Genomic DNA, 27,495 nt, shown 5'->3' on the forward strand with positions numbered 1-27,495 from the left:
TGAAAAGCCTTTTTGAAATCTGACATGTTGGCTGGATTCACAACACGTGTAGCTTTAATGTGGTATCTTACATATGTGATTTCATGAAAGTTCGAATTTTATAGAAATTTATTTGAATTTGGCGCTCTGCATTTTCTATGGTTTTTGGCCAAGTGGGACGCTACCTTCCCACATATCCCAGAGAGGTTAAGTGTTGCAGTCCTTTCAGTCGCTGTAGTAGCTGATGTGTATAGTGTTGAGTCATCTGCATACAGTACATATACATACTGGCTTTACTCAAAGCCAGAGGCATGTTGTTAGTAAAGATTGAAAAAAGTAAGGAGCCTAGACAGCTGCCCTGGGGAATTCCTGATTCTACCTGGATTATGTGGGAGAGACTTCCATTAACCTTTCTGGCGCAGGGGTCCCACCTCGACAACATCCGGTGAAATTGCACAGCGCCAAATTGAAAATACAGAAAACTTAATATTAAACTTCATGATAATACAAGTGTCATACGTGATTCTTTAGCTTAGAGTCTTGGCAATCTAACCGCATCGTCAGATTTCAAAAAGGCTTTATGGCGAAAGCACAGCATTCGATTATCTCAGGTCAGCGCCACACACCAGCATATTATCCAAACAAGCACAGACGTCACAAAATCCCAAATAGCAATAAAATAAGTCACTTACCTTTGAAGATCTTCCTCTGATCGCATTCACAAGAGTCCCAGGAACACAATGAATGGTCATTTTGTTTGATCTTTATATCCCAAATAGTCCGTTTAGTAGGCGTCATTGAGTTCAGTAATCCACCCATTCAGAATGCAGACATAGGAGTTCCAAAAGTTACCAGTAAAGTTTATCCAAACAAATCAAACAACGTTTCTAATTCATTATTAGGTACTCTAATATCTAAATAAATGATAATATTTCATATGGAGCAAACTATTTTCAATAGGAAAGGACGCAGCGTGCTCCCTCGGTCACGTGCGCAATGAGACTAGTTTTGCCATGGGACGCGCTGAGGAGAAACAACTATTCCTCGTTGGTTTTTCAGAATACAAGCCTGAAACCAAATCAAATCAAATCAAATTAAATGTATTTATTTAGCCCTTCGTACATCAGCTGATATCTCAAAGTGCTGTACAGAAACCCAGCCTAAAACCCCAAACAGCAAGCAATGCAGGTGTAGAAGCACCATGTATGTAAAGATTGTTGACATCTAGTGGAAGCAATAGGAACTGCCTTTTGGGAGGCGGAAGTCTTTGGTTTCAATAGCTTAAGCTTGGAATTGGCTGGCAGGTCAAAATAAAGAAAATTGTCATTTGTGTATGTGCTGTGCTTGTTGAATGTTTTTCCCGAAACACGTGTTGAAAGTCTGTTTACAGTTTACTAAGGGTTGGTAACAGGCTGATTGGTGGGCCAGTAAAGGGGGCTTTACTATTCTTACGTAGCTTTTTCTTCCCTCCAGGCCACAGACATTTAGTAGACTTAGTAGACTTTAGTAGACTTAGACAAGTTATGGCAAATAGGACTGGCAATATCGTCCACTATTATCCTCAATAATGTTAATTTCAAGTTGTCAGACCCCGGTGGCTTGTCATTGCTGATTAACAACAACAATTATTTCATTTTTTTCGTATTTTTTTATTCAGTTTATTCAATTTGCAGTACGTTTGCCAATTGGTTGTGCAGCCAGACTTATTTGTCATTCTTTTTACCTCATCTCTCTCAACCATACAATTTAGGGGGGTTAAGGGAGGGTTAGGGGAGAGTTAGGGGGGTTAAAGGAGGGTTAAGGGGGTTAAGTGTAGGTTAGGGGGTTAGGGGATGTTTAGGGGGTTGAGGTAGGGGGTTTAAAGGAAGTTAGGGGTGTTATGGGGTTGGGGGTTATGGGGGGTTAGGAGGGTTAGGGGAGGATTAGGGTGGTTAAAGGAGGGTTATGCGGGGTTAGAGGAAGTTAGGGGGTTATGGGGTTGGGTGTTATGGGGGGTTAGAGGAAGATAGGGGGGTTAGGGGGTTATAGGGGTTATAGGAATTTAGGGGGGTTGGGGTTATGGGGGTTATGGGGGTTAGAGGAATTTAGGGGGGTTATGGGAGGTTAGGGGGTTAGGGGGGTTAGGGTAGGGTTAAGCAGGTTAGAGGAGGGTTAGGGGAGGTTCAGGGGAGTTAGGAGGTTAGGGGAGGGTCACGGGGGTTAGGAGGTTAGGAGGTTAGGGGAGGGTTAGGAGGTTAAGGGGTAGTTAGTAGGGTTAGGGGAGGTTAGCACATAGGGTTATTGGAGGGGGGTAAGGTCCCTGAACACTATATGTTACTTGTGTTTGTTTAACATGTGAATATGTGTTCTATATAGGAGGAACCTGTGTGGTGAACCCTACAGATCTGTTCTGCTCTGTCCCCGGCCGTCTGTCCCTCCTGAGCTCAACCTCTAAATATAAAGTCACCATCGCTGAGGTGAAGAGACGCCTCTCGCCTCCAGAGTGTCTCAACGCCTCACTTCTGGGAGGAATATTGCGCAGGTACAGACACACACACACACTGGCACACAGACATGCACACTCACACAAACAAACACGCGCACACAGCCAATAGAAACACATTGAATAACAGATAGTCCTGACTGCTATTAGCCCATAGAAACACATTGAATAACAGATAGTCCTTACTGCTATTAGCCCATAGAAACACATTGAATAACAGATAGTCCTTACTGCTATTAGCCCATAGAAACACATTCAATAACAGATAGTCCTTACTGCTATTAGCCCATAGAAACACATTGAATAACAGATAGTCCTTACTGCTATTAGCCCATAGAAACACATTCAATAACAGATAGTCCTTACTGCTATTAGCCCATAGAAACACATTGAATAACAGATAGTCCTTACTGCTATTAGCCCATAGAAACACATTGAATAACAGATAGTCCTTACTGCTATTAGCCCATAGAAACACATTGAATAACAGATAGTCCTTACTGCTATTAGCCAATAGAAACACATTGAATAACAGATAGTCCTTACTGCTATTAGCCAATAGAAACACATTGAATAACAGATAGTCCTTACTGCTATTAGCCCATAGAAACACATTGAATAACAGATAGTCCTTACTGATATTAGCCAATAGAAACACATTGAATAACAGATAGTCCTTACTGCTATTAGCCCATAGAAACACATTGAATAACAGATAGTCCTTACTGCTATTAGCCCATAGAAACACATTGAATAACAGATAGTCCTTACTGCTATTAGCCAATAGAAACACATTGAATAACAGATAGTCCTTACTGCTATTAGCCCATAGAAACACATTGAATAACAGATAGTCCTTACTGCTATTAGCCCATAGAAACACATTGAATAACAGATAGTCCTTACTGCTATTAGCCAATAGAAACACATTCAATAACAGATAGTCGGAACAACAGATAGTCGGAACAACAGATAGTCAGAACAACAGATAGTCAGAACAACAGATAGTCGGAACAACAGATAGTCGGAACAACAGATAGTCGGAACAACAGATAGTCAGAACAACAGATAGTCAGAACAACAGATAGTCGGAACAACAGATAGTCAGAACAACAGATAGTCAGAACAACAGATAGTCGGAACAACAGATAGTCGGAACAACAGATAGTCGGAACAACAGATAGTCAGAACAACAGATAGTCGGAACAACAGATAGTCAGAACAACAGATAGTCAGAACAACAGATAGTCAGAACAACAGATAGTCAGAACAACAGATAGTCAGAACAACAGATAGTCAGAACAACAGATAGTCAGAACAACAGATAGAACAACAGATAGTCAGAACAACAGATAGTCAGAACAACAGATAGAACAACAGATAGTCAGAACAACAGATAGAACAACAGATAGTCAGAACAACAGATAGTCAGAACAACAGATAGTCAGAACAACAGATAGTCAGAACAACAGATAGTCAGAACAACAGATAGTCAGAACAACAGATAGTCAGAACAACAGATAGTCAGAACAACAGATAGAACAACAGATAGAACAACAGATAGAACAACAGATAGTCAGAACAACAGATAGAACAACAGATAGAACAACAGATAGAACAACAGATAGAACAACAGATAGAACAACAGATAGTCAGAACAACAGATAGTCAGAACAACAGATAGAACAACAGATAGAACAACAGATAGAACAACAGATAGAACAACAGATAGAACAACAGATAGTCAGAACAACAGATAGTCAGAACAACAGATAGTCAGAACAACAGATAGTCAGAACAACAGATAGAACAACAGATAGAACAACAGATAGTCAGAACAACAGATAGTCAGAACAACAGATAGTCAGAACAACAGATAGAACAACAGATAGAACAACAGATAGTCAGAACAACAGATAGTCAGAACAACAGATAGTCAGAACAACAGATAGTCAGAACAACAGATAGAACAACAGATAGAACAACAGATAGTCAGAACAACAGATAGTCAGAACAACAGATAGTCAGAACAACAGATAGTCAGAACAACAGATAGAACAACAGATAGAACAACAGATAGTCAGAACAACAGATAGAACAACAGATAGTCAGAACAACAGATAGAACAACAGATAGAACAACAGATAGAACAACAGATAGTCAGAACAACAGATAGAACAACAGATAGAACAACAGATAGAACAACAGATAGTCAGAACAACAGATAGAACAACAGATAGAACAACAGATAGAACAACAGATAGAACAACAGATAGAACAACAGATAGAACAACAGATAGAACAACAGATAGAACAACAGTCCCCCTATATTTTTGAAGTGTATCTCCTATATTTTTGAAGTGTATCTCCTATATCTGAAAGATCAGGAAACATGTTTTTTTATTTATTATATGTATTTAACCCTTTGACAATAAACAGTCTCCATATATACTTCATTCATTTTCCTTTGACAATAACATTCCTTTGACAATAAACAGTCTCCATATATACTTCCATTCATTTTCCTTTGACAATAAACAGTCTCCATATATACTTCCATTCATTTTCCTTTGACAATAAACAGTCTCCATATATACTTCCATTCATTTTCCTTTGACAATAAACAGTCTCCATATATACTTCCATTCATTTTCCTTTGACAATAAACAGTCTCCATATATACTTCCATTCATTTTCCTTTGACAATAAACAGTCTCCATATATACTTCCATTCATTTTCCTTTGACAATAAACAGTCTCCATATATACTTCCATTCATTTTCCTTTGACAATAAACAGTCTCCATATATACTTTCCATTCATTTTCCTTGACAATAAACAGTCTCCATATATACTTCCATTCATTTTCCTTTGACAATAAACAGTCTCCATATATACTTCCATTCATTTTCCTTTGACAATAAACAGTCTCCATATATACTTCCATTCATTTTCCTTTGACAATAAACAGTCTCCATATATACTTCCATTCATTTTCCTTTGACAATAAACAGTCTCCATATATACTTCCATTCATTTTCCTTTGACAATAAACAGTCTCCATATATACTTCCATTCATTTTCCTTTGACAATAAACAGTCTCCATATATACTTCCATTCATTTTCCTTTGACAATAAACAGTCTCCATATATACTTCCATTCATTTTCCTTTGACAATAAACAGTCTCCATATATACTTCCATTCATTTTCCTTTGACAATAAACAGTCTCCATATATACTTCCATTCATTTTCCTTTGACAATAAACAGTCTCCATATATACTTCCATTCATTTTCCTTTGACAATAAACAGTCTCCATATATACTTCCATTCATTTTCCTTTGACAATAAACAGTCTCCATATATACTTCCATTCATTTTCCTTTGACAATAAACAGTCTCCATATATACTTCCATTCATTTTCCTTTGACAATAAACAGTCTCCATATATACTTCCATTCATTTTCCTTTGACAATAAACAGTCTCCATATATACTTCCATTCATTTTCCTTTGACAATAAACAGTCTCCATATATACTTCCATTCATTTTCCTTTGACAATAAACAGTCTCCATATATACTTCCATTCATTTTCCTTTGACAATAAACAGTCTCCATATATACTTCCATTCATTTTCCTTTGACAATAAACAGTCTCCATATATACTTCCATTCATTTTCCTTTGACAATAAACAGTCTCCATATATACTTCCATTCATTTCCTTTGACAATAAACAGTCTCCATATATACTTCCATTCATTTTCCTTTGACAATAAACAGTCTCCATATATACTTCCATTCATTTTCCTTTGACAATAAACAGTCTCCATATATACTTCCATTCATTTTCCTTTGACAATAAACAGTCTCCATATATACTTCCATTCATTTTCCTTTGACAATAAACAGTCTCCATATATACTTCCATTCATTTTCCTTTGACAATAAACAGTCTCCATATATACTTCCATTCATTTTCCTTTGACAATAAACAGTCTCCATATATACTTCCATTCATTTTCCTTTGACAATAAACAGTCTCCATATATACTTCCATTCATTTTCCTTTGACAATAAACAGTCTCCATATATACTTCCATTCATTTTCCTTTGACAATAAACAGTCTCCATATATACTTCCATTCATTTTCCTTTGACAATAAACAGTCTCCATATATACTTCCATTCATTTTCCTTTGACAATAAACAGTCTCCATATATACTTCCATTCATTTTCCTTTGACAATAAACAGTCTCCATATATACTTCCATTCATTTTCCTTTGACAATAAACAGTCTCCATATATACTTCCATTCATTTTCCTTTGACAATAAACAGTCTCCATATATACTTCCATTCATTTTCCTTTGACAATAAACAGTCTCCATATATACTTCCATTCATTTTCCTTTGACAATAAACAGTCTCCATATATACTTCCATTCATTTTCCTTGACAATAAACAGTCTCCATATATACTTCCATTCATTTTCCTTTGACAATAAACAGTCTCCATATATACTTCCATTCATTTTCCTTTGACAATAAACAGTCTCCATATATACTTCCATTCATTTTCCTTTGACAATAAACAGTCTCCATATATACTTCCATTCATTTTCCTTTGACAATAAACAGTCTCCATATATACTTCCATTCATTTTCCTTTGACAATAAACAGTCTCCATATATACTTCCATTCATTTTCCTTTGACAATAAACAGTCTCCATATATACTTCCATTCATTTTCCTTTGACAATAAACAGTCTCCATATATACTTCCATTCATTTTCCTTTGACAATAAACAGTCTCCATATATACTTCCATTCATTTTCCTTTGACAATAAACAGTCTCCATATATACTTCCATTCATTTTCCTTTGACAATAAACAGTCTCCATATATACTTCCATTCATTTTCCTTTGACAATAAACAGTCTCCATATATACTTCCATTCATTTTCCTTTGACAATAAACAGTCTCCATATATACTTCCATTCATTTTCCTTTGACAATAAACAGTCTCCATATATACTTCCATTCATTTTCCTTTGACAATAAACAGTCTCCATATATACTTCCATTCATTTTCCTTTGACAATAAACAGTCTCCATATATACTTCCATTCATTTTCCTTTGACAATAAACAGTCTCCATATATACTTCCATTCATTTTCCTTTGACAATAAACAGTCTCCATATATACTTCCATTCATTTTCCTTTGACAATAAACAGTCTCCATATATACTTCCATTCATTTTCCTTTGACAATAAACAGTCTCCATATATACTTCCATTCATTTTCCTTTGACAATAAACAGTCTCCATATATACTTCCATTCATTTTCCTTTGACAATAAACAGTCTCCATATATACTTCCATTCATTTTCCTTTGACAATAAACAGTCTCCATATATACTTCCATTCATTTTCCTTTGACAATAAACAGTCTCCATATATACTTCCATTCATTTTCCTTTGACAATAAACAGTCTCCATATAGACTTCCATTCATTTTCCTTTGACAATAAACAGTCTCCATATATACTTCCATTCATTTTCCTTTGACAATAAACAGTCTCCATATATACTTCCATTCATTTTCCTTTGACAATAAACAGTCTCCATATATACTTCCATTCATTTTCCTTTGACAATAAACAGTCTCCATATATACTTCCATTCATTTTCCTTTGACAATAAACAGTCTCCATATATACTTCCATTCATTTTCCTTTGACAATAAACAGTCTCCATATATACTTCCATTCATTTTCCTTTGACAATAAACAGTCTCCATATATACTTCCATTCATTTTCCTTTGACAATAAACAGTCTCCATATATACTTCCATTCATTTTCCTTTGACAATAAACAGTCTCCATATATACTTCCATTCATTTTCCTTTGACAATAAACAGTCTCCATATATACTTCCATTCATTTTCCTTTGACAATAAACAGTCTCCATATATACTTCCATTCATTTTCCTTTGACAATAAACAGTCTCCATATATACTTCCATTCATTTTCCTTTGACAATAAACAGTCTCCATATATACTTCCATTCATTTTCCTTTGACAATAAACAGTCTCCATATATACTTCCATTCATTTTCCTTTGACAATAAACAGTCTCCATATATACTTCCATTCATTTTCCTTTGACAATAAACAGTCTCCATATATACTTCCATTCATTTTCCTTTGACAATAAACAGTCTCCATATATACTTCCATTCATTTTCCTTTGACAATAAACAGTCTCCATATATACTTCCATTCATTTTCCTTTGACAATAAACAGTCTCCATATATACTTCCATTCATTTTCCTTTGACAATAAACAGTCTCCATATATACTTCCATTCATTTTCCTTTGACAATAAACAGTCTCCATATAGACTTCCATTCATTTTCCTTTGACAATAAACAGTCTCCATATAGACTTCCATTCATTTTCCTTTGACAATAAACAGTCTCCATATATACTTCCATTCATTTTCCTTTGACAATAAACAGTCTCCATATATACTTCCATTCATTTTCCTTTGACAATAAACAGTCTCCATATATACTTCCATTCATTTTCCTTTGACAATAAACAGTCTCCATATATACTTCCATTCATTTTCCTTTGACAATAAACAGTCTCCATATATACTTCCATTCATTTTCCTTTGACAATAAACAGTCTCCATATATACTTCCATTCATTTTCCTTTGACAATAAACAGTCTCCATATATACTTCCATTCATTTTCCTTTGACAATAAACAGTCTCCATATATACTTCCATTCATTTTCCTTTGACAATAAACAGTCTCCATATATACTTCCATTCATTTTCCTTTGACAATAAACAGTCTCCATATATACTTCCATTCATTTTCCTTTGACAATAAACAGTCTCCATATATACTTCCATTCATTTTCCTTTGACAATAAACAGTCTCCATATATACTTCCATTCATTTTCCTTTGACAATAAACAGTCTCCATATATACTTCCATTCATTTTCCTTTGACAATAAACAGTCTCCATGTATACTTCCATTCATTTTCCTTTGACAATAAACAGTCTCCATATATACTTCCATTCATTTTCCTTTGACAATACACAGTCTCCATATATACTTCCATTCATTTTCCTTTGACAATAAACAGTCTCCATATATACTTCCATTCATTTTCCTTTGACAATAAACAGTCTCCATATATACTTCCATTCATTTTCCTTTGACAATAAACAGTCTCCATATATACTTCCATTCATTTTCCTTTGACAATAAACAGTCTCCATATATACTTCCATTCATTTTCCTTTGACAATAAACAGTCTCCATATATACTTCCATTCATTTTCCTTTGACAATAAACAGTCTCCATATATACTTCCATTCATTTTCCTTTGACAATAAACAGTCTCCATATATACTTCCATTCATTTTCCTTTGACAATAAACAGTCTCCATATATACTTCCATTCATTTTCCTTTGACAATAAACAGTCTCCATATATACTTCCATTCATTTTCCTTTGACAATAAACAGTCTCCATATATACTTCCATTCATTTTCCTTTGACAATAAACAGTCTCCATATATACTTCCATTCATTTTCCTTTGACAATAAACAGTCTCCATATATACTTCCATTCATTTCCTTTGACAATAAACAGTCTCCATATATACTTCCATTCATTTTCCTTTGACAATAAACAGTCTCCATATATACTTCCATTCATTTTCCTTTGACAATAAACAGTCTCCATATATACTTCCATTCATTTTCCTTTGACAATAAACAGTCTCCATATATACTTCCATTCATTTTCCTTTGACAATAAACAGTCTCCATATATACTTCCATTCATTTTCCTTTGACAATAAACAGTCTCCATATATACTTCCATTCATTTTCCTTTGACAATAAACAGTCTCCATATATACTTCCATTCATTTTCCTTTGACAATAAACAGTCTCCATATATACTTCCATTCATTTTCCTTTGACAATAAACAGTCTCCATATATACTTCCATTCATTTTCCTTTGACAATAAACAGTCTCCATATAGACTTCCATTCATTTTCCTTTGACAATAAACAGTCTCCATATATACTTCCATTCATTTTCCTTTGACAATAAACAGTCTCCATATATACTTCCATTCATTTTCCTTTGACAATAAACAGTCTCCATATATACTTCCATTCATTTTCCTTTGACAATAAACAGTCTCCATATATACTTCCATTCATTTTCCTTTGACAATAAACAGTCTCCATATATACTTCCATTCATTTCCTTTGACAATAAACAGTCTCCATATATACTTCCATTCATTTTCCTTTGACAATAAACAGTCTCCATATATACTTCCATTCATTTTCCTTTGACAATAAACAGTCTCCATATATACTTCCATTCATTTTCCTTTGACAATAAACAGTCTCCATATATACTTCCATTCATTTTCCTTTGACAATAAACAGTCTCCATATATACTTCCATTCATTTTCCTTTGACAATAAACAGTCTCCATATATACTTCCATTCATTTTCCTTTGACAATAAACAGTCTCCATATATACTTCCATTCATTTTCCTTTGACAATAAACAGTCTCCATATATACTTCCATTCATTTTCCTTTGACAATAAACAGTCTCCATATATACTTCCATTCATTTTCCTTTGACAATAAACAGTCTCCATATATACTTCCATTCATTTTCCTTTGACAATAAACAGTCTCCATATATACTTCCATTCATTTTCCTTTGACAATAAACAGTCTCCATATATACTTCCATTCATTTTCCTTTGACAATAAACAGTCTCCATATATACTTCCATTCATTTTTTACAACTGATACCGGGGGACCTTCAGACGAGTGAAGCCTGGGGGATCCTAGAACAAAACAAAATCTCACCTTTCTAAAGGGGTCGTATTAGTGTCTGGTCTGATAAACACCTCTCTAGCTCTGTTAGCGTAAACTGTTCATACGCTCCATACAGAAGTTGGCAGAACAGCTGTATTGACTTAAGACGATTCCCAAGACGCTCCTTGGGGACGTAGAGCAAACCGTCTGGACGCTACAGACGATTTCATGAGAAGACCGATTTTCGGTCTCATGGTCTGATAAACACAGCTCTAGCTCTGTTACCTTTCACTGCAGATGGGCTGTCTCATGGTCTGATAAACACCTTTCTAGCTCTGTTACCTTTCACCGCAGATGGGCTGTCTCATGGTCTGATAAACACCTCTCTAGCTCTGTTACCTTTCACCGCAGATGGGGGGGTGCGATATAGGTAGATGCGGTGGATTGAGATGCATCTAATGCAAAACAAATACAGACATCTGCCAGATTTGAACCCTAACCCTAATGCTAATTACATTACCGCGGTGAGCGGACATCGACTTTAGGGGGTTAATTGATATTAATATGTTAATTATTTTAACGAGATGATAGTATATTTTATTTTATTGCTGTGATAATGTATTTTAATGCAGAGCTAAGTCTAAGAATGGTGGTCGTTGTCTGAGAGAAAAGTTAGATCGACTGGGACTCAACCTGCCAGCTGGACGGAGAAAAGCTGCCAACGTTACACTCCTCACCTCTCTGGTGGAAGGTAAGAATAACTCATCCGTCAATCAATCTGGACCACCTAATATAATTCATCCCTCTATCAACCTAGACCTTTAAAAAAACTCATGCCTCTATTAACCTACACCTAATACAACTCATCCCTCTATTAATCTACACCTTCCAAAAAACCTCAACCCTCTATCAATCTACACCTAATAAAACTCACCCCTCTATCAATCTACATCTTCTAATAAGACTCATCCCTCTATCAATCTAAACCTAATAAAACTCATCCCTCTACCAATTTACACCTTCTAATAAAACTCATCGCTCTGTCAATAGAAACCTAATAAAACTTAACCATCTATCACTATCGCCCTCTTAATTAAACTCAAACCGCTATCAATCTACTCATTCTAATAAAACTAGTCCCTATGTCAATCTACATCTAATTAAACTAATCCCTCTATAAAGCTGTACCTAATAAAACTCACCACTCTATCAATCTGTACCTCCTAATAAAACTCATCCCTCTATCAATATACTCATTCTGATAAATCTCATCCCTCTATCAATCTACACCTAATACAACTCATCCCTCTATCAATCTGGAACTCCTAATAAAACTAATCCCTCTATCAATCTAAACCTAAAAAATCTCATCCCTCTATCAATCTGCACTTAATACAACTCATCCCTCAATCAATCTATACCTCCTAATAAAACTCATCCCTCTATCAATCTATACCTCCTAATACAACTTACCACTCTATAAATCTACACCTCATAATACATCCAATCCTCCTTCATTCGACACCTAATAAAATGTATCCCTCTGTCAATCTACACTATCTAATAAAACTCACCCCTCTATCAATCTGTACCTTCTAATAAAACTCATCCCTCTATCAATCTGAACCTCCTAATACATCTCACCCCTCTATCAATCTACACCTCCTAATACAACTAATCCCTCAATCTACACCTCCTAATAAAACTCCTCCTCATATCAATCTACACCTTTGAATAAAACTCATCCCTCGAATCAATACACAGCTCCTAATAAAACGAATCCCTCAATCAATCTAGACCTCCTAATAAAACTCAGCCTTCTATCAATCTACACATCCCTCTACCAATCTACACCTTCTAATAAAACTCACCCCTCTATCATTCTGGACTTCCTAATAAAATTCATCCCTCCTAATACATCTCATGCCGCTGTCAATCTGGACCTCCTAATAAACTCATTATTCTATCAAATTACACCTCCTAATAAAAGTCATCATTCTATCAATCTAAACATTCTAATTAAACTCATCCCTCTATAAATCTACACCTCCTAATACATTTAATCCCTCACTCTATCTGCACCTCCTAATACATCTCATCCCTCAATCAATCTAGACATCCTAACTATCAATCTACACCTCATAACAAAACACAACCCTCTATCAATCTACACCTGATAAAACTCACCCCTCAGTCAAACTACACCTCCAAATAAAATTCATCCCTCAGTCAGTCTAGACCTCCTAATTAGACTAATCCCTCTATCAATCTACACCTTCTAATACAACTCATCCTACTATCAATTAGGACATACTACTAAATATTCATCCATCTATCAATCTACACCTAATAAAACTCAAACCTCTATCAATCTACACCTTCTAATACAACTCATCCGTCTATCATTCAAAATCAAATAAAACATCCCACTATACCTTCAAATAAAACTCGTCCCTCATCCTTCTATCTATATGCACCTTAACAACTCATTCCTCTATCAATCTACACCTAATACAACTCATCGCTCTATCAATCTGAACCTCCTAATAAATCTCATTCCTCCATCAATCTACACCTTCTTATAAAACTCATCCTTCTATCAATATACACCCCATAATACAACTCATCCCTCTATCAATCTACACCTAATATAACTGATCCCTCGATCAATCTGGAACTCCTAATAAAACGCATCCCTCCATCAATCTACACCTTCTTAAAAACTCATCCCTCTATTAATCTACACATAATAAAACTCCTCCTCTGTCAATCCTACAACATCTAATAAAACTCATCCCTCCATCAATACACACCTAATGAAACTCATCCCTCTATCAAAATACACCGAATATAACTTATCCCTCTATCTACATATCCCAATAAAACTCACCCCTCTATCAATCTACACCTAATACAACTCAGCCCTCTATCAATCTGGATCTCCTAATAAAACTCATCCATCTATCAATCTACACCTTCAAACCAAACTCACCCCTCCATCAATCTGCACCTCCTAATAAATATGCATCCCTATATCAGTCTACACCTTCTAATAAAACTCATCCCTCTATCAATCTCCAACAAATACAACTCATCCCTCTATCAGTCTACATCTTCGATTAAAATTCTTCACACTATCAATCTCCACCTAATACAATTCATCCCTCAATCAATCTGGATATTCTAATAAAACTCATCCCTCTATCAATCGACGCCTTCTTATATAACTCATCCCTTTTCAATCTACACCTAATAAATCAAATCTCCTTATCAATCTTCACCTTCTTATAAAACTCATCCCTCTATCAGTACACACCCAATAAAACTCAACCCTATATCAATCTACACCTCGTAATACAGCTATTCCCACTATCAATTTACACCTCCTAATACAAGTGATCCCTTTTCAATCTATACCTCCTAATAAAAGTAATCTTCTTATCACTCTACAACTTTTTTTAAATCAAATCCCTCCACCAATCTACACATAATAAAACCCATCACTCTATCAATCTACACCATCAAATATAACTCATCCCACTATCTACATCTCCTAATACAACTCACCAATCAATTAATCCACAACTCTTAATACAGCTAATCCCACTATCAATCTACACCTCCTATCACACCTATCAATCACCATCTTCTATTAAAACTCTTCCCTCTATCAATGTACACCTCTGTATAAAAATCCTTCTATCAATATGCACCTTTAAAAACCATCACTTTATCAATCTACTCATTCTGATAAAACTCATCCCTCTATCAATCTACACCTAATACAACTCATCCCTCTATCAATCTACACCTCTTAATTCAGCTCATCCCACTATCAATCTACATGTTTTATTAAAACTCATCCCTCTATCAATCTACACCTAATACAACTCATCCCTCTATCAATCTACATGTTCTAATAAAACTCATCCCTCTACCAATCTACACCTTCAAACCAAACTCATCCCTCTATCAATCTACACCTACTAATACAACTCAGCCCCCTCTCAATCCACACCTCTTAATACAGCTCATCCCACTAACAATCTGCACCTAATAAAACTCATCCCTCTATCAATCTACACCTAATAAAACTCATCCCTGAATCAATTTAGACCTCCTAATAAAACTCATCCCTCTATCAATCTACATCTTCCATTAAAACTCTTCCCTCTATCAATCTACACCTGATAAAACTCATCCCTCAAACAATTTAGACCTAATAAAACTCATCCCTCTATCAATCTACATCTTCCATTAAATCTCATCCCTCATCCCTCTATTAATCCATTAAATCTCATCCCTCTATTAATCTGCACCTTAACAACTCATCCCTCTTTCAAGCTACACCTTTAGTATACACCTAATAAAGCTCATCCCTCTATCAATCTGGAACTCCTAATAAAACTCATCCTCCATCAATCTACACCTAATGAAACTCACCCCTCTATCTACATCTCCTAATAAAAGTCACCCCTCTATCAATCCACAACTCCTAATACAGCTCATCCCACTATCAATCTACACCTCCTAATACAAATCATCCCTCTATCAATCTGGACCTTCTAATAAAACTCTTCCCTCTCTCAATCTACACCTAATACAATTCATCCCTCTATCAATCTGGACATCCTAATAAAACCCATCCATCCATCAATCTACACCTTCAAACCAAACTCATTCCTCCATCAATCTACACCTTCTTATAAAACTCATTCCTATATCAATCTACACCTCCAAATACAACTCACCCCTCTATCAATTTACACCTCCTAATAAATGTCATCCCTCCATCAATCTACATTGTCTTATACAACTCATCCCTCTATCAATCTCAACCTCTTAAATATCTTTCTACACCTCCTAATAAAACTAATTTCCTTATCATCTACACCTAATACAACTCATCCCTATATCAATATACATCTAATACAACTAAATCAGTCTGAACCTCCTAATAAATCTCATCCTTCTATCAATCTACATCTAATAAAAGACATCCCTTTATCAATCTACACCTCCTAATAAATCTCATCCTTAAATCAATTTACACCTTCTATTAAAACTCATCCCTCTATTGTATTTAAACCTCTGAATAAAAATAATCTCTGTCAATCTGCACCTTTAAAGCCCATGACTCTATCAATCTACTCATTCTGATAAATATCATCCCTCTATCAATCTGCACCTAATACAATTCATCCCTCAATCAATCTAGACCTCCTAATAAAACTCATCCCTCTATCAATCTACAACTCCTAATAAAACTCATCCCTCTATCAATCCACACCTTCTCATAAACCCATCCCTCTATCAATCTCAACCTTCTCATAAAACTCATCCCTCTATCAATCCACACCTTCTCATAAACCCATCCCTCTATCAATCTCAACCTTCTCATAAAACTCATCCCTCTATCAATCCACACCTTCTCATAAACCCATCCCTCTATCAATCTCAACCTTCTCATAAAACTCATGCCTCTATCAATCTACTCATTCTAATAAAACTCATCCCTCTATCAATCTACACCTAATAAAACTCACCCTCAATCAATCTACTCCTAATAATACTCATCCCTCAATCAATCTACACCTAATAAAACTCATACCTCTATCAATCTACACCTCATAATAAAACCCATCCATCTATCAATCTGCACCTAATAAAACTGATCCCTCTATCAATCTGCACCGAATATAACTCATCCCTCTATCAATCTACACCTAATAAAACTGATCCCTCTATCAATCTGGACCTAATAAAACTCATCCCTCTATCAATCTGGACCTCCTAATAAAACCCATCCATCTATCAATCTGCACCTAATAAAACTCATCCCTCTATTAATCTACACCTAATAAAACTCACCCCTCTATCAATCTGGACCTCCTAACTAAACTCATCCCTCTATCAATCTACACCTTCTAATTATACTCATCCCCATATCAATCTACACCTTCTAATTATACTCACCCCTCTATCAATCTACACTTTCTAATTATACTCATCCCTATATCAATCTACACCTTCTAATTATACTCACTCCTCTATCAATCTACATCTTCTAGTTATACTCATCCCTATATCAATCTACACCTAATAAAACTCACCCTCAGTCAATCTACACCTAATAATACTCATCCCTCAATCAATCTACACCTAATAAAACTCATACCTCTATCAATCTACACCTCATAATAAAACCCATCCATCTATCAATCTGCACCTAATAAAACTGATCCCTCTATCAATCTGCACCGAATATAACTCATCCCTCTATCAATCTACACCTAATAAAACTGATCCCTCTATCAATCTGGACCTAATAAAACTCATCCCTCTATCAATCTGGACCTCCTAATAAAACCCATCCATCTATCAATCTGCACCTAATAAAACTCATCCCTCTATTAATCTACACCTAATAAAACTCACCCCTCTATCAATCTGGACCTCCTAACTAAACTCATCCCTCTATCAATCTACACCTTCTAATTATACTCATCCCCATATCAATCTACACCTTCTAATTATACTCACCCCTCTATCAATCTACACTTTCTAATTATACTCATCCCTATATCAATCTACACCTTCTAATTATACTCACTCCTCTATCAATCTACATCTTCTAGTTATACTCATCCCTATATCAATCTACACCTAATAAAACTCACCCTCAGTCAATCTACACCTAATAATACTCATCCCTCAATCAATCTACACCTAACAAAACTCATCCCTCTATCAATCTGGACCTCCTAATAAAACTCATGCCTCTATCAATCTACACCTCCTAATAAAACTCATGCCTCTATCAATCTACACCTCCTAATAAAACCCATCCATCTATCAATCTGCACCTAATAAAACTCATCCCTCTATCAATCTGCACCTAATAAAACTCATCCCTCTATCAATCTACACCTAATAAAACTCATCCCTCTATCAATCTGGACCTAATAAAACTCATCCCTCTATCAATCTGGACCTCCTAATAAAACCCGTCCATCTATCAATCTACACCTAATAAAACCCATCCATCTATCAATCTGTACCTAATAAAACTCATCCCTCTATTAATCTACACCTAATAAAACTCACCCCTCTATCAATCTGGACCTCCTAACTAAACTCATCCCTCTATCAATCTACACCTTCTAATTATACTCACTCCTCTATCAATCTACATCTTCTAGTTATACTCATCCCTATATCAATCTACACCTTCTAATTATACTCATCCCTCTATCAATCTACACCTTCTAATTTTACTCATCCCTATATCAATATTCTCCTAATAAAATATGTTTGTGTGTGTGTGTGTGTGTGTGTGTTTGTGTATGTGTGTGTGTGTGTGTGTGTATGTGTATGTGTATGTGTGTGTGTGTGTGTGTGTGTGTGTGTACGTGTGTGTACGTGTACGTGTATGTGTGTGTTTGTGTTTGTGTTTGTGTTTGTGTTTGTGTAGGTGAGGCGCTCCACCTGGCTAGAGACTTTGGTTATACATGTGAGACAGAGTTTCCTACCAAGGCAGCTGGAGAACACCTAGCCAGACAACACAATGAACCCAAGGAGAACAGCGGGCGCAAGAAGATGGTGCTGGCCACCAAGTAAGACAAACACACACACACACACACACACACACACACACACACACACACACACACACACACACACACACACACACACACACACACACACACACACACACACACACACACACACACACACACACACACACACACACACACACGTGATCCTGATCCTCAACACTGGGGTCCCACAAGGGTGCATTCTGAGCCCTGTCCTGTACTCCCTGTTCACCCACGACTGCGTGGCCACGCACGCCTCCAACTCAATCATCAAGTTTGCGGACGACACAACAGTGGTAGGCTTGATTACCATCAACGACGAGACGGCTTACAGGGAGGAGGTGAGGGCCCTCGGAGTGTGGTGTCAGGAAAATAACCTCACACTCAACGTCAACAAAACTAAGGAGATGATTGTGGACTTCAGGAAACAGCAGAGGGAACACCCCCCTATCCACATCGATGGGACAGTAGTGGAGAGTGTAGTAGGTTTTAAGTTCCTCGGTGTACACATCACAGAGAAACTGAATTGGTCCACTCACACAGACAGCATTGTGAAGAAGGCGCAGCAGCGCCTCTTCAACCTCAGGAGGCTGAAGAAATGTGGCTTGTCACCAAAAGCACTCACAAACTTCTACAGATGCACAATCGAGAGCATCCTGTCGGGCTGTATCACCACCTGGTACAGCAACTGCTCCGCCCACAACCGTAAGGCTCTCCAGAGGGTAGTGAGGTCTGCACAACGCATCACCGGGGGCAAACTACCTGCCCTCCAGGACACCTACACCACCCGATGTCACAGGAAGGCCATAAAGATCATCAAGGACAACAACCACCCGAGCCACTGCCTGTTCACCCCGCTATCATCCAGAAGGCGAGGTCAGTACAGGTGCATCAAAGCTGGGACCGAGAGACTGAAAAACAGCTTCTATCTCAAGGCCATCAGACTGTTAAACAGCCACCACTAACATTGAGTGGCTGCTGCCAACACACTGACTCAACTCCAGCCACTTTAATAATGGGAATAGATGGGAATTGATGTAAAATATATCACTAGCCACTTTAAACAATGCTACTTAATATAATGTTTACATACCCTACATTATTTATCTCATATGTATACGTATATACTGTACTCTATATCATCTACTGCATCCTTATGTAATACATGTATCACTAGCCACTTTAAACTATGCTACTTAATATAATGTTTACATATCCTACATTATTCATCTCATATGTATATACTGTACTCTATATAATCTACTGCATCTTTATGTAATACATGTATCATGTATACTCATCTCATATGTATATACTGTACTCGGTACCATCTACTGCATCTTGCCTATGCCGCTCTGTACCATCACTCATTCATATATCTTTATGTACATATTCTTTATCCCTTTACACTTGTGTGTATAAGGTAGTAGTTTTGGAATTGTTAGTTAGATTACTCGTTGGTTATTACTGCATTGTCGGAAATAGAAGCACTCGCATTAACATCTGCTAACCATGTGTATGTGACAAATAAATTTGATTTGATTTGATTTGACGTATTGATCTCTTAACCTCTGACCCCTAACCTCTAACCTTTTCCCTGTGACATTTAGGCAGATCTGTAAAGAGTTCCAGGACCTGTTGAGTCAGGACCGTTCTCCTCTTGGCTCCTCCAGACCCACACCTATACTGGACCTGGATATACAGAGACACCTCACACACTTCAGGTACATGCACACACACACACACACACACACACACACACACACACACACACACACACACACACACACACACACACACACACACACACACACACACACACACACACACACACACGCACGCACGCACACACGCACAATCTTCAGCTGTTCTGAGCTGCCCTTCACAATGTAATTTGACCCCTCGGGAAGCAACCTGGTGATATCCTGAACTTTGACCCCACATGAACCATGACAGTATCAGCCCCGGTGACTGACTCACAGACTCGGGAAGAAACCTGGTGACTTTTGCCCGAAGAAAACACAAAGTCTTTGCCCCAGGTACAGACATATGCCCTACCATTGAACTCCCTATCACAATAGCCAGAATGATCCGTCCTCTGTCGTGTCTTGAAGCAGATTGTGAGGCAAGAGCCAGAACTCACCTGAGAAGAGGGCTGCTGAGACGCCGGCTGTGTGCAGGACACAACAGCCAAAAGGACAGAGCTCTGGTCCAGAGAGTGGTGGTTCAGGCTGTTTGCAGGACACAACAGCCAAAAGGACAGAGCTCTGATCCAGAGAGTGGTGGTTCAGGCTGTTTGCAGGACACAACAGCCAAAAGGACAGAGCTCTGATCCAGAGAGTGGTGGTTCAGGCTGTGTGCAGGACACAACAGCCAAAAGGACAGAGCTCTGATCCAGGGAGTGGTGGTTCAGGCTCTGTGCAGGACACAACAACCAAATGGACAGAGTTCTGATCCAGACAGCAAGGCCCAGCGGAGGGGGGCCACAGTGGTCCAGGCAGTTGATTGACTAGGACAGAGAGAGGCAGCTGGAGGGGCATCCACTGCCATGGATGGAACACCGAAGTCACCTGGAATCCAACAAGGAGCATCCATTTACACTCACCTGGAGTCCAACAAGGAGCAGCCATTTACACTCACCTGGAGTCCAACAAGGAGCAGACATTTACACTCACCTGGAGTCCAACAAGGAGCAGCCATTTACACTCACCTGGAGTCCAACAAGGAGCATCCATTTACACTCACCTGGAGTCCAACAAGGAGCAGCCATTTACACTCACCTGGAGTCCAACAAGGAGCAGACATTTACATTCACCTGGAGTCCAACAAGGAGCAGCCATTTACACTCACCTGGAGCCCAACAAGGAGCAGCTATTTACACTCACCTGGAGCCCAACAAGGAGCAGCTATTTACACTCACCTGGAGTCCAACAAGGAGCATCCATTTACACTCACCTGGAGTCCAACAAGGAGCAGACATTTACACTCACCTGGAGTCCAACAAGGAGCAGCTATTTACACTCACCTGGAGTCCAACAAGGAGCAGCCATTTACACTCACCTGGAGTCCAACAAGGAGCATCCATTTACACTCACCTGGAGTTCAACAAGGAGCATCCATTTACACTCACCTGGAGTTCAACAAGGAGCATCCATTTACACTCACCTGGAGTCCAACAAGGAGCAGCCATTTACACTCACCTGGAGTCCAACAAGGAGCAGCCATTTACACTCACCTGAAGTCCAACAAGGAGCAGCCATTTACACTCACCTGGAGTCCAACAAGGAGCATCCATTTACACTCACCTGGAGTCCAACAAGGAGCAGCCATTTACACTCACCTGGAGTCCAACAAGGAGCAGCCATTTACACTCACCTGGAGTCCAACAAGGAGCATCCATTTACACTCACCTGGAGTCCAACAAGGAGCAGACATTTACATTCACCTGGAGTCCAACAAGGAGCAGCCATTTCCTGGTTCTAGCTAGTAGAGGGGTGCAGTGGGGGAAACTGATCATAGTCCTGAAAGGTCCTATTAGGATCCTCTTGGATGTTTTGATAGTCTCATAGAATCCTTATTCAGGTCATAATAATCCTTTCTTTAGCTGCATCAAGTTCCATCGGATCGTGACAACAACGAATATGTGCAGATTATACATTTAATAGCACGCGACACCCCAGCAGATTCAAATGAGTTTTAAGAGCTGCACGCCAACAGTCCATGGGAACAAACATTTTCCGGCTCCACCGCGGACACCTGCACAACAGTGTTGTTTGTCTTAGGTTGAATGCGAAGAGCGAGAGAGAAGTGCAAGGGGGCGGGTGATGTCTGGGTCAGCTGTCAGTGGCAGGTAACCGGCTGTTCCTTGCTATGCACCGGCCCGGCTGCGTGTTAATGTTTGGTGTAGCCTCTCAGAGCTGATTCGGGGTGTCCCCAGTGTCTGTAGTCATGGGGGTGCTTTGCTGCAGGAGGGAGTGGTGCACTTCACAAAATAGATGGTGTCATGAGGAAGGAAAATTATGTGTATATACTGAAGCAACATCTCAAGACATCAGTCAGGAAGTTAAATCTTGGTCGCAAATGGTTCTTCCAAATGGACAATGATCCCAAGCATACTTCCAAAGTTGTGCAAAATGGCTTAAGGACAACAAAGTCAAGGTATTGGAGTGGCCATCACAAAGCCCTGACCTCAATCCTATAGAACATTTGTGGGCAGAACTGAAAAAGCGTGTGCGAGCCTACAAACATGACTCAGTTACACCAGCTCTGTCAGGAGGAATGGGCCAAAATTCACCTAACTTATTGTGGGAAGCTTGTGGAAGGCTACCCAAAATATTTGACCCAACTTAAACGATTTAAAGGCAATGCTACCAAATACTAATTCAGTGTATGTAAACTTCTGACCCACTTGGAATGCGATGAAAGAAATAAAAGCTCAAAGAAATAATTCTCTCTACTATTTTTCTGATATTTCACATTCTTGAAGTAAACTGGTAATCCTAACTGACCTAAAACAGGGGATTTTTACTAGGATTAAATGTCAGGAATTGTGAAAAACTGAGTTTAAATGTATTTGGCTAAGGTGTATGTAAACGTCTGACTTCAACTGTATATAGCGTAAACATAGTGCAAACATAGTGTATATATAGTGTCTATATAGTGTCTATATAGTATATTTATAATGTCTATATAGTGTGCATATGGTGTCTATATAGTTTATTTATAGCATCTATATTGTGTCCATATAGTGTATATATAGAGTGTATATAGTGTTAATAGTGTATATAGTGTATATAGTGTGTATAGAGTGTATATAGTTGGTAATATAGTGTATATATAGAGTATATAGTGTGTATAGAGTGTATATAGTGTTAATATAGTGTATATATAGAGTATATAGAGTGTATATAGTGTCTATGTAGTATATTTATGGTGTCTTTATAATGTCTATATTGTGTCTCTATAGTATATATATATAGACGCTATATACTATATACTTTAGAGACACAGTATATATATATATATATATACACACTACCCTTCAAAAGTTTGGCGTCACTTAGAAATGTCCTTGATTTTGAAAAGAAAAAAAAGAAAAAACATCAAATTGATCAGAAATACAGTGTTGACATTGTTAATGTTGTAAATCACTATTGTAGCTGGAAACGGCTGTTTTTAATGGAATATCTACATAGGCGTACAGAGACCCATTATCAGCAACCATCACTCCTGTGTTCCAATGGCATATTATGTTAGCTAATCTGTCACGGGCGTCCTCCTCTTCATCTGAAGAGGAGAGGCGAGAAGGATCGGACCAAAATGCGGCGTCGTAAGTGTCCATGGTAAATCTTTAATAAAGCAAGTACTGACACTGTATACAAAACAATAAACAAATGACGACCGTGAAGCTACAACATAGACAATCACCCACAAACAAACAGTGCAACCCAGGCTACCTAAGTATGATTCTCAATCAGAGACAACTAATGACACCTGCCTCTGATTGAGAACCATACTAGGCCGAAACATAGAAATACCCAAATCATAGAAAAACAAACATAGACTGCCCACCTAACTCACGCCCTGACCATACTAAATAAATACAAAACAAAGGAAATAAAGGTCAGAACGTGACATAATCCAAGTTTATCATTTTAAAAGGATAATTGATCATTAGAAAACCCTTTTACAATTATGTTAGCACAGCTGAAAACTGTTGTCCTGAATAAAGAAGCAATAAAACTGGCCTTCTTTAGACTAGTTGGGTATCTGGAGCATCAGCATTTGTGGGTTCGATTAATGGCCAGAAACAAAATACTTTCTTCTGAAACTCATCAGTCTATTCTTGCTCTGAGAAATTAAAGCTATTCCATGCGAGAAATTGCCAAGAAACTGAAGATCTTGTACAACGCCATATACAACTCCCTTCACAGAACAGCGCAAACGGTCTCTAACCAGAATAGAAAGAGGAATGGGAGGCCACTGTGCAAATCTGAGCAAGAGGACAAGTACATTAGAGTGTCTAGTTTGAAAGCCTCACAAGTTCTCAACTGGCAGCTTCATTAAATAGTACCCACAAAACACCAGTTTCAACGACAACAGTGAAGATGCTACTCCAGAATGCTGGCCTTCTAGGCAGAGTTGCAGAAAAAAAGCCATATCTCAGACTGGCCAATAAAAAGAAAAGATTAAGATGGGCAAAAGAACAGAGAAAGAGTGGAAAAAAGTATTATGTTTGAGGTGTTCAGATCACAAAGAAGAACATTCGTGAGATGCAAAAAAAATGAATAGATGCTGGAGGAGTGCTTGACGCCATCTGTCAATCATGGTGGAGGCAATGTGATGGTCTGAGGGTGCTTTGGTGGTGGTAAAGTGGAAGATTTGTACAGGATAAAAGGGATCTTGAAGAAGGAAGGCTATCATTCCATTTTGCAACACCATGCCATACCCTGTGGATGGCACTTAATTGGAGCCAATTTCCTCCTACAATAGGACATGACCCAAAGCACAGCTCCAAACTATGCAATAACTATTTATTGAAGAAGCAGTCAGCTGGTATTCTGTCTATAATGGAGTGGCCAGCACAATCACCGGATCTCAACCCTATTGAGCTGTCGTGGGAGCAGCTTCACCGTATGGTATGTAAGAAGTGCCCATCAAGCCAATCTAAGTTGTGGGAGGTGCTTCAGGAAGCATGGGGTGAAATCTCTTCAGATTACCTCAACAAATTGACAACTAGAATGCCAAAGGTCTGCAAGGCTGTAATTGCTGAAAATGGAGGATTCTTTGAAGAAAGCAAAGTTTAAAGGACAGAATTATTATTTCAATTAAAAATCATTATTTATAACCTTGTCAACCTCTTGACTATGTTTTCTATTCATTTTGCAACACAATTCATGTTAGTTTTCATGGAAAACAAGGACATTTCTAAGTGACCCAAAACTTTTGAACTGTGCCAATATTGTGTCTAAATAATATATATACATATTGTGTCTATATAACTTCTATATAATGTCTATATAGTGTGTATATATGGTATGAATAGTGTCTACATATTGTGCATACAGTGAATATTGTCAGGTGGGTGCAGGAAAGGGACTAGGTGGGTGCAGGAATCAGATGCAGAGAGAGTTCTGAGGTTAAGTGCTTTACTCAGGCACAACAAAATAATAAGCCCAACAAATACAGGGCGCGGGACACACAACGAAACAACCCAAAAACCACAGGGTGCTCAGTTAAAGAAAAGAAAATCCACCACTACCTAAAATGCACACGCGTAACATAAAGACAATCCCGCACAAAACAAGGGCAGGCCTACCTACTAAATATAGGGAAGCTAATTAAACCAAACAACAGAAACACAGGTGAAACTAATAAGACTAAACAAACAGACAAACGAAAAAGGGATCGGTGGCGGCTAGTAGGACGGTGACGACGACCGCCGAGCACCACCCGAACAGGCAGGGGAGCCAACTTCGGCGGAAGTCGTGACAAATATAGTGTTTATATTGTGTCTATACGGTACATATAGAGTATATGTTGCATATATAGTGTATATGTAGAGTATATATTGTCTATATAGTTTATATAGTAGTTTATATAGTATCTATATAGTGTATATGTGGAGTATGGTTATTTTGTGTTTGTAGTATATTAAGTGCATATATAGTGTATATATATATATATATATTCGCTATATAGTGGCTATATAATGTATATATAGTGTAAACATAGTGTATATATAGTGTCTATATAAAGTACATGTAGTATTTATATAGTGTCTATATAATGTACATATACTGTAAACATAGTGTATATAAAGTGTCAGATAATGGTCATATAGTATTTATTTATATAGTGTCTATATCGTGGCTATATAATGTACATATAGTATTTATATAGTGTCTATATAGTGTCTATATAATGTACATATAGTGTATATATAATGTGTATATAGTGTATATATAATGTGTATATAGTGTATATATAATGTGTATATAGTGTATATATATATAGTAGCTAAATAATCTATTTTTAGTGTCAACATAGTGTCTTTTTGTACATCGGGGCGGCAGGGTAGCCTAGTGGTTAGAGCGTTGGCCTAGTAACCGAAAGGTTGCAAGTTCAAATCCCCGAGCTGACAAGGTACAAATCTGTCGTTCTGCCCCTGAACAGGCAGGTAACCCACTGTTCCTAGGCTGTCATTGAAAATAAGAATTTGTTCTTAACTGACTTGCCTAGTAAAATAAAGGTTAAATAAATATAGTGTCTATATACAGTTGATAATATCTATATATATAGTGTCTATATACAGTTGATAATATCTATATATATAGTGTCTATATACAGTTGATAATATCTATATATATAGTGTCTATATACAGTTGATAATATCTATATATATAGTGTCTATATACAGTTGATAATATCTATATATATAGTGTCTATATACAGTTGATAATATCTATATATATAGTGTCTATATACAGTTGATAATATCTATATATATAGTGTCTATATACAGTTGATAATA

General features: G+C 37.3%; 1 protein-coding gene across 1 annotated transcript in view; it reads left to right on the forward strand.

Moving 5' to 3' along the window:
• The window catches only part of LOC109883737 (transcription factor AP-2 delta (activating enhancer binding protein 2 delta)), a 52,785-nt gene that overhangs the window by 9,704 nt on the left and 15,586 nt on the right, over nucleotides 1–27,495 (forward strand). The window contains exons 4-7 of the mRNA XM_031815725.1: nucleotides 2,335–2,500; nucleotides 11,997–12,115; nucleotides 18,839–18,980; nucleotides 20,573–20,686. Coding sequence (XP_031671585.1) covers nucleotides 2,335–2,500; nucleotides 11,997–12,115; nucleotides 18,839–18,980; nucleotides 20,573–20,686 — 541 coding nt within the window. The remainder of the gene's footprint in view (nucleotides 1–2,334; nucleotides 2,501–11,996; nucleotides 12,116–18,838; nucleotides 18,981–20,572; nucleotides 20,687–27,495) is intronic.

Source organism: Oncorhynchus kisutch, unplaced genomic scaffold (genome assembly GCF_002021735.2).
Source record: "Oncorhynchus kisutch isolate 150728-3 unplaced genomic scaffold, Okis_V2 scaffold524, whole genome shotgun sequence".
Lineage (NCBI taxonomy): Eukaryota > Metazoa > Chordata > Actinopteri > Salmoniformes > Salmonidae > Oncorhynchus > Oncorhynchus kisutch.